The 16,990-nt window shown below is 42.7% G+C and overlaps 1 protein-coding gene across 1 annotated transcript in view; it reads left to right on the forward strand.

The window, feature by feature from the left end:
- Positions 1-971: 971 nt before the first annotated feature.
- The window catches only part of LOC309552860 (uncharacterized protein), a gene marked incomplete at both ends in the record, with an annotated part of 71,482 nt that continues 55,463 nt past the window's right edge, over positions 972-16,990 (forward strand). Inside the window, one exon of the mRNA XM_082253771.1 lies at positions 972-1,008. Coding sequence (XP_082109897.1) covers positions 972-1,008 — 37 coding nt within the window. The remainder of the gene's footprint in view (positions 1,009-16,990) is intronic.

Here is a 16,990-nt window from a genome sequence, read left to right on the forward strand (position 1 = left end):
GTGCCACAGGCCCTCTGCTGGAGTGGAGGGCAGACTGAGCTGCAAGGACAGGGGGGCATGATCGAAATGCCCCTGGCAATATAGTCACATCCCGAACCCTATATAGGACAGGTCACCCAGTGTACATCAGATCGATTCTAGAGAAGGTCTAATAAGTAGTAGTGGTAGGTGTACGCACAGAGGGTAGGGTTTGTCCACATTCATACATCCGTAAAATTGGAAGCTTCCGCCCATGACGCTAGGTCAGTGTAAGAGCCAGATGTTGGAGAGAGTCTGTCCATTCCAGAGTTCAGAACCATGTTAAAATCACCGAAAATTAAAATATTAACTGTAGCATAAGCTAGAAGCTTAGCAGCCAACTGATCAAGTAGGTTACCTGAAGCAGGGGGAGGGAAATATAACCCCACCATGACAACTACCAGTCTATTAATAACTGGATGCAGTATAACAAAACAACCCCACTAATCAAATACCAGTGCCAGTTGGCGGAAGGGTAAAGATTTGTGAACTAATATACTGACTCCAAGGGAAAAATTAGACAAGGTGGAATGGTAGTGGTGACCAACCCAGGGCTTCCTTTGACCTAGGAGCCTACCAGGTGGCTCCCCTGCAGGATACAAATGTGGGGTGAGTGGTGCTTCAGAAACGAAAAGACCAGCGATCTTTTAATTTTCTAGTTTAAGACCCCAGTAGGGTTTAGACTTGCTTTAGTTTATTTTTATACAGAAAATGAGTTGTGTATTCTGAGATGTGTATCTTTTTACCTTAATGTTGATCTTCACACTGTGCACTGAGCTCATGCTTTTATCTTACCACATTTTCATATTATGACGTCTATTTCTTAGCAAATATTTATAATATTTCTTCACCATTCCTTGACAGCTCACTTCCTCTTCCTTTATGTCAACATTCATCCCGCAGATAGTGTACCCAAGACTACTCTATCTTTACAGTCTACCCCAGGAGTAAACATGAGACTTTTCATCCTGCTTTTGTTTTGCTTTCAAGGTAAGTGACAGAAATAGTATTGTATATGTTATTAATATTATTTATACTTTGATGATGCTGCTGATTATTATAATTATTTCTATTTTGAATAATATTAATAAAAATAATAATAATAATAATAATATTAATAAGCAGCATCAAATTATAAATATTAATAATAATATTGATAATAATAATAATAATGATAATAATTCTGCTTTGGTGCTGCTGATAATCACACTGCTACTATCGGTCTGTTTGTTTGGTACACATTTGGTAATGTGATTTGTATTGCATTTTCTGTCTCAGCCTGATTCATGGTTCCTGACAATATTATAATATAGGTGAACCAAGTCCTGGGCCCACATCTCCCTAATCTGCACATTTGATGCCATTTATATGAAATTATCATATGCCTATGTAGCGCTACCCCGTAGGAGTTGCTGATTAGGATGGGTCCTCTGTTCTTTACTTTGACCTTTTTTTAAAAAAAACTCAGCCCCTTAACACACCAGGTTGAGAGTACGAATATACAATATCACAAGAAATCACTGAAAATAATACTTAGTACTTAGTACCCAGCAGTAGTCCTAGCAGTAGTGCTATATCAAAGAAAACAGGCACCAAACCAAATAGGTAGGGTAAACTTTATAAAGTGTTACCCAATATGGTTGACAACTAAGCAAGCATAAAATGGATAACAATGGTAATACCACAATTTAGAAACCAAAAATATGAAAAAACCTGGTGAGCTTCTATGTGTACTTAATAAATATTATAAGATGCTGGCATCCAACTCAATTCCATATAATATGTGTAATAGACAATTAAATATATGTGTGCTATGCTGTGCCACGTGAATACCAAAATTAGGAAATCCTCCTAACATTGAGTACTAGAGTATTGAAAATCAGATCAGTGAATCCAAAATTACTAATCACATTAAATACCAGAAAAAATAATGTTATAATGTTCATAAATCATAAACAAATGTAGTCCTTAGTTTGCGCAGTAAAATTAGAAAAACTAAAGAAAAAAGTGCCTAAAAATCTTCAAAATTATATTTTCTTTTAATTAATTTATGCCATACTCCTAATCCTGTGCTTATGATGCTCCTCTTCCACCAGGTGTACACTCACCTGAATTCCTGTGATCTTACAATTAAATTTGGTCAGAAAGCACTTATGTCCCTCTGGGACCGAGGTACTGTAGATGTCTGCATAGATGGAATCCTTCACCGCTCCTTCCTCCTCTCTGCTTCAATATGTGGCTATCCTCAATCCAGAAGTTACTAATCCATATTCATAAAGGGAGTAAAAATTGCCAAACAATAGTGCTTATATTTGCTTATACCGTTTAGGTAAAACATATACTTTAATCTCACTCCGCCTAATGAACACGTACAATAAAACAGTGCTTACAGTGCACCACAATATAAAATTAAAAACCCACTGGTGAAGGATTGGCAGTTTGATATGGCTGTACAGTTACCACTCGCGGTTGAACACATTAAAAAATCAGAGCTATGTGACGTCAATTGCCCCTGCATTACGCGTTACGCCACAGGGTCATGTGGCTTCCTCAGGGGGATTCTGAGGTCACAGGAATTCAGGTGAGAGTACAACCGGTGGAGGGCGAGCACCATAAGCACAGGATTGGGAGCAAAGCATGAATTATTTAAAAAAAGATATAATTGTGAAGATTTCTGAGCCCTTTTTTCTTTGTTTTTTTTACATTAGACTGCACAGATTGTTTATTTTTTTAAGGACTACATTCATTTATGATTTATGGACATTATAACATGATGTTTTGTGTGATTTATTGTGATTGGTAATTTGAAATTCACTGATTATAATACTCCTAGTACTCAATTCTTGAAACAGTCACACATACAATGCCTCCTGCGCTTAGGAAAACGGCCCCTCTGGATGGATATGCTTATATCTTCATTGCTTTTGGAAATGGGTAACCATGGTCTTGCTGCCCTCAAAGACTTAGGGAGGTCTAACATTGCAGCACACAGAGGGCGCACTGACCTAGTGCATTATCCCGAGACAAATAATTTATTGTATAAAAACGCGGTAAGTATTGTACTCACAAAGGCAACAGAAAATTGCGCATCACAGATCTCAATAAATCCCATCCAATGTATCAACACATATGGATATAACAGTCACTGAAAACCCCATGGGCTGATGCATTTTGAGGAATTCCTCTTCTTCAGAGCCACACGAGAAGACTACCCACACCTTTCTTATATAACAGATAACAGGAAACCGCTTCCAATAAGAGTGTTACCATCCCGCCCCACTTGGGCGGGGTGGCTACCATTGACAACAGCAGCCACCAACAACCCCTGATCGTTAGCAAAAAAAAAAATTAACTACCTCCATTGGTGTCATTGTTGCTACCCTAAACAACATAGATAATGATAAGGTACTCACGGGGTTGCAGAAGGTGCAATAGCCGCTCTTTTGTTCATCTGCCTACTCTCGGGGCGCCAATCGCTATGTCCACTGCGCCCCATTGATAATGAAATGTGTGTGTTTTTCATTTCCTGGTTGGTGTGGCTGAGACACACGCCACAGACACCATCCAGAAAGTACGGCCGTGCCCTGCGTTCTAGCCCTCGCTGTGACCATGATCTGACTCTGGACACAGAGACACGTGATGCTCTTCCATCGAGAGCACACCATCCGGGCATGGTCCGCAACACCACTGCCCCCTGTGGCCAATCCTATAAGCCTATGCATATGCACAACACCTCCACCTACAGTAGCTTGCTCCAATTTCTCTAGTGTGCCTGATAAACAAGCCTGACATGAAGGGTGGGAGAAGGGGAGATTAGGCTAGGGCACTCTCCTTGTCTGTCTGTCCACCTGCAAGGTAATTAATGTAGCCAGTCTCTGGGTGGAAACCAAACCTGTTTATAAGCCAGCCAAACACTCACTCCCATGCTTGTGATAGAGCAGTGTTTTTCAACCTTTTTCAATCAAGGCATCCTTTAAAAACGATAGACAATCTTGAGGTACCCTTTCTAAAATGTAAAAATTATTCTAATAATTTTACATAATGCAGCAACATCCACATCTCCAAGTAGGACACCCAATGTTAATGGAGATTTATTCTTCAAAAGCAAACACACTTTTGCAAACTGGTACTGACTAGTATTCCAATGTTTCTCTTCTCCCTCAGTTTTTCTCTATCTAGCTAATGTGACCCCAACGCAGATAGAGAGGGGCAAGGGAGGGTCAAACAAGGATACTATGCAGACGACTGACATCCTCCTTATCAACTGATGATGCCTTTGTTTGTTAGGACACTAAAGGCCCGTACACACGTACCGATCGTCGGCATACAAACGTCGGTGGACGAAGGATCTGCCGATTGTACGCGTGTTAGTATGGTGCCTCCGACAGATGTCTGCGCACAATCCGCGGACAAAAGTCTTTCGTGCAAACATGAAAATTTTTGTATGCCGACACCAGAACGGACGATTGTTCGCCTGTCAGTACACAATTCGGCCGACAGACCGCAGATTTGCAAGACTGGGCATGCTCAGAAAATTAAAAACACAGGGAAAGTTAACCATTACATGACATCACTTCTGCAGTCAGCTGAAGTCTGCAGACAAAATTCTTGTGCTGTCTTTGTGCTGTCTTTGCACTTTTCAACAGACACCGACATCCCGGGGAGAAAAGAGGAACATTTGTATGCCGACCATCGGTACGTGTGTACGGGGCTTAACAGCCAGAATGTTTACTGGTGCACTATGAAAACCCATGGCTTTGTGTAACTAAAAGGCAGCCTTCACCCACACACTGGCTTGTATACAATTTTTGGGCAATTTTTAGGCATTTTGCCAAGGCACCCTGGTTGAAAAAGTCTGTAATAGAGAATGAAAGGTGTGTTATTCCTGATCAATCCCCCCTGTCTGTCTGTCTGCCTTGCTTTGCTAGTTTGGATTCCCCTGTGTATGACCTTGGACCGGATATTGGACTATTCCCTGAACTCAGCCTGCCTTTTACCTGGACTGTCATAGAACCACCCTGCCTGTCTGCAAACCACAAGTACCTGTTTGCTTTGCTTAGTTCACGCCTGCCCTGGCGTGGTAACCAGGCACTATAGCATTGTGTATAAGACCTGGGGGGAACCAGGCCTACTTGCCTTATGGGAAAGGGGGCTGCTATTGGTGAAGAACACAGTAGCCAGCTATAGTGTCTGACAACCTGCGCTGGGATAGACATGACACCCAGCACTGCCACACCTATATCAACATTACAGCAAGATAAGATAAGCAATCTATTGGGGCAAAAGCTGCGATGAGACTTTGAAATAATATAAGTGGTAACCGCAACAACAGAAGTAGTATTTGTAGTATTGGTAGTGATGATATCAGAAGTGTAAGAAGTTGCAGGATTAGTAGTAGTTGGTGGTATTAGAAGTAAAAAGTACCGTATATACTTTCATGCTGAAAAAGCTCCCCTGGCTTATACTCGAGTCACGGTCTCACTTACCTTTTCCCCGGTCAGTGCACATGTGCTGCCGCCACTCGGGAAGGCCTGTACACGTTTGGCTATTCCCGGGCAGACGGCGCAGTGACATGTTGCGCCAGGCGGCGCCATCTTTAAATGTAAGGCGGAAAGGTAAGTTAGACTCCTCCGCAGCACTGCAGGTAAAGGGAAGTGAGACTCCTGTACCATTCACGCAGCACTGCATCTCCTGTACCATCAGTGTCATATCTGTGCCATGCCTGTACCATCTGTGCCATATCTGTTCCATACCTGTACCATATCTGTGCCATGCCTGTACCATCCTGTGCCATGCCTGTACCATCCTGTGCCATGCCTGAACCATCTCCTGTGCCATGTCTGTACCATCTCCTGTGCCATGTCTGTACCATCTCCTGTACCATGCCCACAGCCCTGCAGTTCCTGTACCATGCCCGCAGCCCCTGTTTTGGGTCTCGTGGTGGTCCAGTTGGGTCAAGTAGCCGCTGCATTTCCCACCCTAGGCTTATATTCGAGTCAATACGTTTTCCCAGTTTATTGTGGTAAAATTTGTTGCCTCTGATTATATTCAGGTCGGTAGTAGAAATAAGCAGTATGTAAAAGTAATAGCAATAAAAAGGGTAAGGGCAGCGGAAGTACTTTTCTTACTTTATGTATACATACGTAGCGGTTTGCAAGGGGTTTACTGGGATTATGACTGAAGACATCAGCCATAACCCTGGTATTATTTTTTAAGCGGCTGGCTGGCTTTCTTTTGCCTCATGAGCCGCTGGAATGCTTTTGAAAGTGGTGGGAGGGGCTGTGTCTCTTATAGTTACATAGTTTTTAACCACTTGCCGATCCCCTGCCGCAGATATACTGTGGCAGGCTTGCTCGGCTACGCAAATCGCCGTACCCATACGTTGCTCCTTGGAAGCGTGGCGATTTGCGAGAGGGGTAGGTGCATAGGCGTGCGCACAGGGTGTGCCAGGTGTGCCTGGGCACACCCTTATGACCCCTTGTGGTGCAGATTCCCCCTGTTTAGACCCCTGATATTTCACAAAAGCTCCCTAACTAGGCTAAAAAAAAAAATTAAATTGTAAAAAAGAATAAAAAATAACAATGAAACTACAGACACCGATCTCTAACCTACTGACACCATTTGTATATACACATGGATATGTGGTTGAGCTTTGGGGTGCACACCCTAATGCAATAGGCTGCGCACACCTATGGGTAGGTGATCTGCGGGGCCGCACCCATGATTACTCCCCGGGGAGACAGAACGGCTGTCTGCTGTTATAAACAGGGCTGAACGCTGTTCTGTCAGCCATCAACACAGGGCTCCCGTGTTCCTCCTATTTAGGAGCACAGTTCCCTGTGTTGATTCCATAAGCCCACCCCCCTCACAGTTAGAAAACACCCCCTAGGCACACATTTAACCCCTTGATCTCCCCTAGTGTTAGCCCCTTCCCTGCCAGTGTCATTAGTACAGTAACAGTGCATATTTTTAGCACTGATTACTGTAGTAATGTCACTGGTCCCCCCAAAACTGTCAAAAATGTCAGTTAGTGTCCGATCCGTCCACCGCAATGTCGCAGTCCCACTAAAAATTGCTGTTCGCCGCTATTACTAGTAAATAATTAAATAAATGAATAAATGAAAATGACATAAATCTTTCCCCTAGTATTTAGACGCGATAACTTTTGCGCAAACCAATCAATATACGCTTATTGGAATTTTTTTTGTTGGGAATGTTATATAGCAGAAAGCAAAAAAGATTTTTTTTTTTTTTTTAAATTGTCGCCCTTTTTTGTGTATATCGCAAAAAAAAAAAAAAAAACAGAGCAGAGGTGATCAAATAATGTAGTAAAGGAAAAGGGTGCGCAAATCAATATCTAGAAGCAGCACTAGAAAAATAATGAATAGATGAGTATAAAAAGTAATGCGCTTCAAAAATATACCAACAATATTATTGTGTAACCATAGAAGGGGTATAGGTGCAAATTACAAAAAATATTGCAATAGAATGACTATAGGAAATCAAACTCCATAGTGAAATATGTGCAAATGAATAATCTGGTAGGCGATGAGTCCACAATTAACCACTTCCCGCCCGCCCTATTGCAAAATGACGGCGGGAATGTGGTTGAGTTATCCTGACCGGACGTCATATGACGGCGGCCAGGATAACAAGCTGCTGCGCGCTCCTGAGAGCGCGCACCGCAGCGATCGGGCATGTAATGTGTCCCTCGGACACAGCGCATACCCGATCAGGGTAAACAGCCAATAAAATTGGCTGTTTACCACGTGATCGGCTGTGTCCAATCACAGCCGGTCACAATAACATTGCAGGAGCCGGCGGTTAGGATGACAGGCTGCTGCGCGCTCCCGAGAGCGCGCACCGCAGCGATCGGGCATGTAATGTGTCCCTCGGACACAGCGCATACCCGATCAGGGTAAACAGCCAATAAAATTGGCTGTTTACCACGTGATCGGCTGTGTCCAATCACAGCCGGTCACAACAATAACAATGGAAAGCTGATAGTACTGATCTAAGCTGTTCTCCTCACACACACCGATCGTGTGAGGAGAATAGCAGAGATCAGTGATCAGTGAGTACATTTACTGTGTAATTGTAGTAAAAAGTGCACTACACAGCCCCCCCCCCCCCCCAATAAAGAGGACCTGTCACCAGTGTCACTCACAGCCCATCTGGATCTGTCAGAACATCTGGATCTGTGGATCTATCATCATATCTGGAACATCTAAAAACCCGCCAGTACCCATCAGTACCACCAGTACCCGCCAGTACCCACCAGTACCCGCCAGTACCCGCCAGTACCCGCCAGTACCCGCCAGTACCCGCCAGTACCGCCAATACCGTCAATACCCACCAGTACCGCCAATACCCACCAGTACCGCCAATACCCACCAGTACTGTCAGTACCGCCAGGACCCATCAGTACCAATCAGTACCGCCAGTACCAATCAGTACCGCCAGTACCAATCAGTACCGCCAGTATGGCCAAAAGGTTTTTCACAGCACAGGAGGCATTTGAAATGATAGCCGAGTCAGGTGATGAGAGCGCCGGGGAGCTCGCATCATCCGATACTGGTTCGGAATATGAGCCAGTGGAGGATAGTGGATCGGACCTTGAATCCGAGGAGGAAACAGTCCGTCCTCCTAAAAGGATAAGGAGAGTAAGACCAGAACACTTTCCGTCATCTAGCAGCACCAACACCGCCGCAGCTAGACCCCAAGAAGAGGAGCCCAGTACCAGCACTGGAATAACTAGTGCAACCCGAAGAAGCCGGGCCCAAACCCACCTTCCCGATGCCCTGGCAAACCCCGTATGGTTGCCTGCCAGCTCAGGAACAGCGATAATCCCCCCTTTCACCGCACAGCCAGGTGTGCAGCCCAACACTTCAAATTTTTCGCTATTGGATTATTTTTATTTGTTTTTTCCCCAAGACTTGCTGGAGTACATTGTGGACCAAACCAACATTTACGCAGGTCAATTTATTGCCTCCAACCCTGATTCTTCCTATGCCCGCCCGTTCAATTGGCGCCGTCTTACAGTGGACGAATTCAAAATATTTTTGGGACTTACACTCAACATGGGGCTTTCTAAGAAGAATGAAGTCCATGCCTATTGGTCCAGCCACCCCATCCACCACATGCCTCTTTTTTCCGCTGTCATGTCCAGATCAAGGTATGACATGATCATGCGCTTCCTCCATTTTAGTGACAATTCACAGTGCCCTCCCCGAGATCATCCCAACCACGACAAATTATATAAATTGCGCCCCCTAATAAATTATTTTTTACAAAAATTTGCTGAAGTGTATGTCCCAGACAAAAACATCTGTGTGGATGAATCCCTGATCCATTATACTGGCCGGCTGCACTTCAAGCAATATATCCCAAATAAGAGAGCCAGGTATGGGGTGAAGATGAACAAATTATGCGAGAGAGCCACTGGGTATGTCTACGCCTTTCGTGTCTATGAAGGCAAAGACTCCCAGCTCCAGCCCCCCGAATGCCCAACATACATCGGAACCAGTGGGAAAATTGTCTGGGACCTGGCATACCCCCTGTTCAAAAAAGGGTACCATCTTTATGTGGATAATTATTACACCAGTCTTCCCCTTTTTCGCCACCTATACCTGGAAAAAACCCTGGCCTGTGGTACTAGCAGAAAAAATCGGAAGGGATTCCCACAACCTCTGGTCCAAAAAACCTTCAACCGGGGGAAACCGCATTTATGAGGAATGAGGAAGTGTTGGCCATGAAGTGGAGGGACAAGAAAGATGTCTACATCTTGTCCACCATCCACAATGACACCGTGGTGGAGATTCCCCGAAGACGTGGCCCCATTACAAAGCCTGAATGCGTCCACGAATACAATTTGTTAATGGGGGGGGTGGATTTAAATGACCAGATGCTGCAGCCCTATTTATCAACCAGAAGGTCCCGTTACTGGTACAAAAAAGTTGCATTTTACCTATTTCATTTGGCCATGTACAATTCCTTTGTCTGCCATCAAAAAACACCCGGAAACCCACACCTCCACTACCTCAAGTACATTGAAGAAATCATCACTGCCCTAATATACCAACGAGGACCGGCCCCAGCAAGCATTCGCTCAGATAGTGTGAGTAGACTTCACGAGCAACATTTTCCCTATAGTATTCCCCCCACAGAATCAGGAAGAAGGCGCCAAAAGAGATGTCGTGTGTGCAGCAGTAATGGAATTCGAAGAGACACAAGTTATCATTGTCCCGATTGTCCCTCCCAACCTGGCCTATGCATTGGAGATTGTTTCAAAATCTACCATACAGCCATAAGATTTTAGATCCCCTTAATTTTAAGACTGCCATTTCCCTTTTTGAAATACCCTTCCAGATCACCATGCTACCATGTTTCTACGTTACCAGACCCTGGCCTGTTTACCGACGATGCATTTGCCTGCCGCTTTGAAAACCAAGTTTCTGAAATCCATGTGTACCGACCTCAGCCTGTTTACCAACGATGCCTTTGCCTGCCGATTTAAACCAAGTTTCTGACTTCCAAGTGTACCGACCCGGCCTGCTAATCAACCACGCTTTTTGCCTGCCACTTGGACTGATCTTTTGCCCTTCTACTTCAGTAGACAGGGGTCTCACATATATGTGAGGGGCTTCAGAAGAGAGTTAGGAGTATGGAAAAACCGTTTTTGGTTTTCTGTGTTCCCATAACAGGGTCTGGAGTCCGGAGGCTTCAAAGCGATTTGGGTGGGAGAAGCCTCTACCCCTGTCCCCATTCTTTCCCGACAGAGGCCTAAGCGTGATGTTCCTTCCTGCTGCCTGGATCAATATTTTGTGGGGTTGAACATATCGCTGCATATAATGACCCAGGACTTTATAGACCACATCTCTGCCTGCTACCTGGACCAATGCTTGGCTGTGCTGACACTATCCCTGCTTGCTGCCTGTAATGACTATGGACAGTATCCCTGCTTGCTGCCTGTAATGACTATGCACAGTACTCCTGCCTGCTGCCTGTAATGACTATGGACAGTATTTCTGCCTGCTGCCTGTCCGATTGCTTTTGCTGTCACGGACCACATCCCTGCCTTCTACCTGGATGCTCTCCTCTGTGGACCACTACTAAAACCACAGGTAATCATTTATTTACCCTTTGCTCAGCAGAATATATTTTGGGGTGTAATTGGTATGTACATGCTATGTGTTAGAAATATGAAGGGCCTTCAAAAATGTAATAGGTTGTCAGGAAATTAGATGTAAAATGCATGCTCCTAGAACATCTGAAGGTGTCTACTTGGATGTTGGGTCTCGGTTTATGGCCAGGCGGTGTAAAAGTCCCACACATATGGTATCGCCATACTCAGGAAGAGTGGCAGAATGTATTTTGGGGTGTCATTTTTGCTATGTACATGCTATGTGCTAGAAATATCCTATAAATTGACAACTTTGTGTAAAAAAAATAAGTTTTCATTTTTTTCCCACATTTTCCAAAAACTTGTGGAAAAAAATGACATGTTCAAAAGACTCACAATGCCTCATAGAATATACGTTGGAGTGTTTTCTTTCCAAAATGGGGTCATTTTGTGGGCAATTTCATTGTCTTGGTGCTCCAGGGCCTTCAAAAGTGTGATAGGTAGTCAGAACATTATGTGTGTAATTTATGCTCCTAGAATGCCTGGCGGTGCTACTTGGATGTTGAGTTTCGTTATGTGGCCAGGCTGTGTAAAAGTCTCACATATGTGGTATCGCCATACTCAGGAGGAGTGGCAGAATGTATTTTGAGGTGTCATTTTTGCTATGTACATGCTATGTGTTGGAAATATCTTATAATTGGAATACTTTGTGTAAAAAAAATGCGTTTTCATTTTTTTTCCACATTTTCCGAAAGATTCTGGAAAAAAATGACATGTTCAAAAGACTCATTATGCCTCATAGATTATACGTTGGGGTGTTTGCTTTCCAAAATGGGGTCATTTAGTGGTCTTTTTCAATGTGCTGGTGCTCCAGGGCCTTCAAAAGTGTAATAGGTGGTTGAGAAATGAAAAGTGTATTTTATGCTCCGAGAACGCCTGGAGGTGCTACTTCAATGTTGGACTTCTGTATGTGGCCTGACTGTAAAAAAGTCTCACACATGTGGTATCGCCATACTCAGGAGGAGTGGCAGAATGTATTTTGAGGTGTCATTTTTGCTATGTACATGCTATGTGTTGGAAATATCTTATAAATGGACAACTTTGTGAAAAAAAAATGCATTTTCATTTTTTTTCCACATTTTCCGAAAGATTCTGGAAAAAAATGACATGTTCAAAAGACTCATTATGCCTCATAGATTATACGTTGGGGTGTTTGCTTTCCAAAATGGGGTCATTTAGTGGGCTTTTTCAATGTGCTGGTGCTCCAGGGCCTTCAAAAGTGTAATAGGTGGTTGAGAAATGAAAAGTGTATTTTATGCTCCGAGAACGCCTGGAGGTGCTACTTCAATGTTGGACTTCTGTATGTGGCCTGGCTGTAAAAAAGTCTCACACATGTGGTATCGCCATACTCAGGAGGAGTGGCAGAATGTATTTTGAGGTGTCATTTTTGCTATGTACATGCTATGTGTTGGAAATATCTTATAAATGGACAACTTTGTGTAAAAAAAATGCGTTTTCATTTTTTTTCCACATTTTCCGAAAGATTCTGGAAAAAAATGACATGTTCAAAAGACTCATTATGCCTCATAGATTATACGTTGGGGTGTTTGCTTTCCAAAATGGGGTCATTTAGTGGGCTTTTTCAATGTGCTGGTGCTCCAGGGCCTTCAAAAGTGTAATAGGTGGTTGAGAAATGAAAAGTGTATTTTATGCTCCGAGAACGCCTGGAGGTGCTACTTCAATGTTGGACCTCTGTATGTGGCCTGGCTGTAAAAAAGTCTCACACATGTGGTATCGCCATACTCAGGAGGAGTGGCACAATGTATTTTGAGGTGTCATTTTTGCTATGTACATGCTATGTGTTAAAAATATCCTATAAATTGACAACTTTGTGTAAAAAAAATAGGTTTTCATTTTTTTCCCACGTTTTCCAAAAACTGGTGGAAAAAAATGACATGTTCAAAAGACTCACAATGCCTCATAGAATATACGTTGGAGTGTTTTCTTTCCAAAATGGGGTCATTTTGTGGGCAATTCCATTGTCCTGGCCAGTCAGGGACTTCAAAAGTGTGATATGTAGTCAGAAAGTTATAAGTGTATTTATGCTCCTAGAACGCTTGAAGGAGCTCCCTGGACGTTGGGTCTCTGTATGTGGCCAGGCTGTGTAAAAGTCTCACACATGTGGTATTGCCATACTCAGGAGGAGTGGCAGAATGTATTTTGGGGTGTCATTTTTGCTGTGTACATGCTAGGTATTAGAAATAGTTTATAAATTGACAACTTTGTGGGAAAAAAAAGAAAAAACAATTTTTTTCTTCATTTTCCCAAGAATTGTGGGAAAAAATTAAAACTTAAAAAAACTCACCATGCCTCTTACTAAATACGTTGGACTGTCTACTTTCCAAAAAGGGGTCATTTGGGGGGTATTTGTACTGTTCTGACATTTTAGGGCCTCAAGAAAGGAGATAGGCCGTTAGTACATCAGGTGTGATCAATTTTCAGGAATTGGTACCATAGCTTCTAGACTCAATAACTTTCACACAGACTAAATAATATACACTAATATGGGTTATTTTTACTAGAGATAAGTAGCAGTATACATTTTGGCCAAAATGTATGAAGAAAAATTAATTTTTTGCAAAATTTTTTAATGGAAACTAAAAAAAAGTGTTTTTTTTGCAAAATTTTTGCTCTTTTTCTGCTTATATCACAAAAATTAAAAAACCCAGTTGTGATCAAATACCACCAAAAGAAAGCTCTATTTGTGTGGAAAAAATGATAAAAATTTTGTTTGGTTACAGTGTAGCATGACTGAGCAATTGTCATTCAAAGTGTGAGAGCGCTGAAAGCTGAAAATTGGTCTGGGCGGGAAGGTGTTTAACTGCCCTGTATTAAAGTGGTTAAAGTGACAATGTTCAAAACGAGTGATCACATCATAATGAATGGCCTCTTACCTAATAGCCAACAAAAAAGAGCATTCAATTGACAATTGTTGATAAAGTGACTCCAAGTGAAAAAAGATGGACTCTTACCAGACATAAAGGAGGTGAAAGCTTCAAGCAAATTAAATAGGTGATCTTGTTTCAGTAGAACTGGAAAGGTAGGGTACTCTCCTTAAGGATCCTCCTGATCACATCCACCCACAGCATCCGGATGAATCCACTTGGTGCAGCTCAAGATGAAATGGCCCAAAGGTGCATTCACATGAGAAAGAAAAGGGGCTAATAGTGCATTATCCTTTTAAAACCAAATTTATTAAAGGCAAGTACACTTACAGGAATCCAAGTAAGACAGATGCGACATAAGCTGAAGAACGTCACGACCGCCTGCAGAACAGTTCCGTGACCAAGTGACAGCGCGACCAGCTCCAATTTTATTTATTTACAGCATCGCATGACAGCGCAATTGTCCGTTTAAAGTCTTGCAGTGCCGAATTGCAAAAATGGCCTGGTCACTAAGGGGGTAAAACCTTACAGTCCTTAACCGCTTGCCGACTGCTCACAGTATATTTACTGCGGCAGTTAGCCCCTCACAGGCAGAGCGACGTAGGTCTACATCACTAGCCTGTGAGGCTCTGGGGAGCGAGCGCGCGCCCGCGGAGGCGCGCTCCCGCTCCCGTGCGGTCACGGACCCCCCCGCGCGTGTGACCGGCGGACCCGATGTCCGGCGATCGTCGGGGGAGAGGGAGAAAGTCAGGCGGCTTGTGTAAACAAGCCACCTGTCATTCTCCCCGGTGTAGAAACACTGATCACACGGTTCTACAATGTAGGACCGTTGATCAGTGTTCCTACAGCTCAAGCCACAGCCAATCACAGTAAGGATCACGCCCCTAGGGACACACACAGCCCCTCCCTCTCAAATAAAGTTAACCCCTTCACTGCCAGTGTATTTTTACAGTAACAGTGCATATGTATAGCACTGATTACTGTAGTAATGTCACTGGTAACCCCAAAAGTGTCAAAAATGTCAGTCAAGGGTCTGATCTGTCTGCCGCAATGTCGCAGTACCGAAAAAAAAAAAAAACGCAGATCGCCGCCATTACGCGTTAAAAAAAAACATCAAAAATGGCATAAATCTTTCCCTTAGTTATTAAACGCAATAACTTTTGCGCAAACCAATCAAAATACGCTTTTTGCGATTTTTTTTTTTACCAAACATATGTAGCAGAAAACAAATTAGCCAAAAATGTTAAAAAATTTTGATTTTTACATTTATTTGGGGGGGAATTTCATATAAAAAAATGTGAAAAATATTGTTGTTTTTGCAAAATTTACGCTCTTTTTTTGTTTATAGCGCAAAAAGTAAAAATCGCACAGGTGATCAAATACCACCAAAAGAAAGCTCTGTTTGTGGGAAAAAAAGGACAAAAAATTTGTTTAGGTACAGCGTCGCACGACCGCGCAATTGTCCGTTAAATTCACGCAGTAAAAAATCGCACAAAACCCCCTGGTCAGGAAGGGGGTAAAATCTTCCGGGGCTTAAGTGGTTAAAGGCAAGTACACTTACAGGAATCCAAGTAAGACAGATGCGACATAAGCTGAAGAACGTCACGACCGCCTGCAGAACAGTTCCGTGACCAAGTAACAGCGCGACCAGCTCCAATTTTATTTATTTACAACATCGCATGACAGCGCAATTGTCCGTTTAAAGTCTTGCAGTGCCGAATTGCAAAAATGGCCTGGTCACTAAGGGGGTAAAACCTTACAGTCCTTAAGTGGATAAATCCATCTTACTGTTCCCATCGGTTCACACGAGAAACGATCCGGCGGTGCCACCGGCTGGTCACAGAGGTGATCAAAGATTAGATCATCTTGGAGGACCTGAGGGCCGTCATGATGTCACTTCCGGTCCAGGCTGGAAGTAAACAATTTTTTTTTTAAAGCAAAAGATTAAAAAAAATGTTTTAATTATTATTTTTATTATTATACAGGATTTACATAGCACCAACAGTCCGTGCAGTGCTTAATCTAAAGGTAATGAAAAGATCTGAGGTCTTTTTGACCCCAGACCTCTTCATAAAGGGGACCTGTCATCCTTGTTTCAATTACAAGGGATGTTTACATTCCTTGTAATAGGAAAAAGATTGTTAAAAAAAAAAAACATGAAGGAACAGTGTAAAAATCAAAAATATAATAAATAAGAAAAAAAAAATATAGGTACCTCCTACCCTCCGCGCAGAAACAAATGCATAAGTATGACATATGTAAATACAGTAGTGTTTAGACCACAAATATGAGGTATCGCCATAAATGTTAGAGCGAGAGCAATCATTTTACTGCTAGACCTCCTCTGTAACTCCAAACAGGAAACCTTTAAAGGCGTTTAAAGCATAGCTTATAGAGATTTTTAAGTACCGTAGTTTGTTGCTATTCCACGAGCTTGTGCAATTTTAACCACTTAAGCCCCGGAAGATTTTACCCCCTTCCTGACCAGGGCCTATTTTGCGATTCGGCACTGCGTGACTTTAACGGACAATTGCGCGGTCGTGCGACGCTGTACCCAAACGAAATTGACGTCCTTTTTTCCCACAAACAGAGCTTTCTTTTGGCAGCATTTGATCACCTGTGCGATTTTTTGATCAACAAAAGAAGAGCGTCAATTTTGCAAAAATAACAATATTTTTCACATTTTTTTATATGAAATTCCTCCAAAAAAAATGTAAAAATCAACATTTTTTAACATTTTTGCCCAATTTGTTTTATGCTACCTATGTTTGTTAAAAAAAAATCGCAAAAAGCGTATTTTGATTGGTTTGCGCAAAAGTTATCGCGTTTACTAACTAAGCGGAAGATTTTTGTCATTTTTGTTGTTTTTTGCGATCTGTGATTTCTTTTGGGGTACTGCGACATT

Source organism: Pelophylax lessonae (genome assembly GCF_965119305.1).
Source record: "Pelophylax lessonae genome assembly, chromosome: 4".
Taxonomy (NCBI): domain Eukaryota; kingdom Metazoa; phylum Chordata; class Amphibia; order Anura; family Ranidae; genus Pelophylax; species Pelophylax lessonae.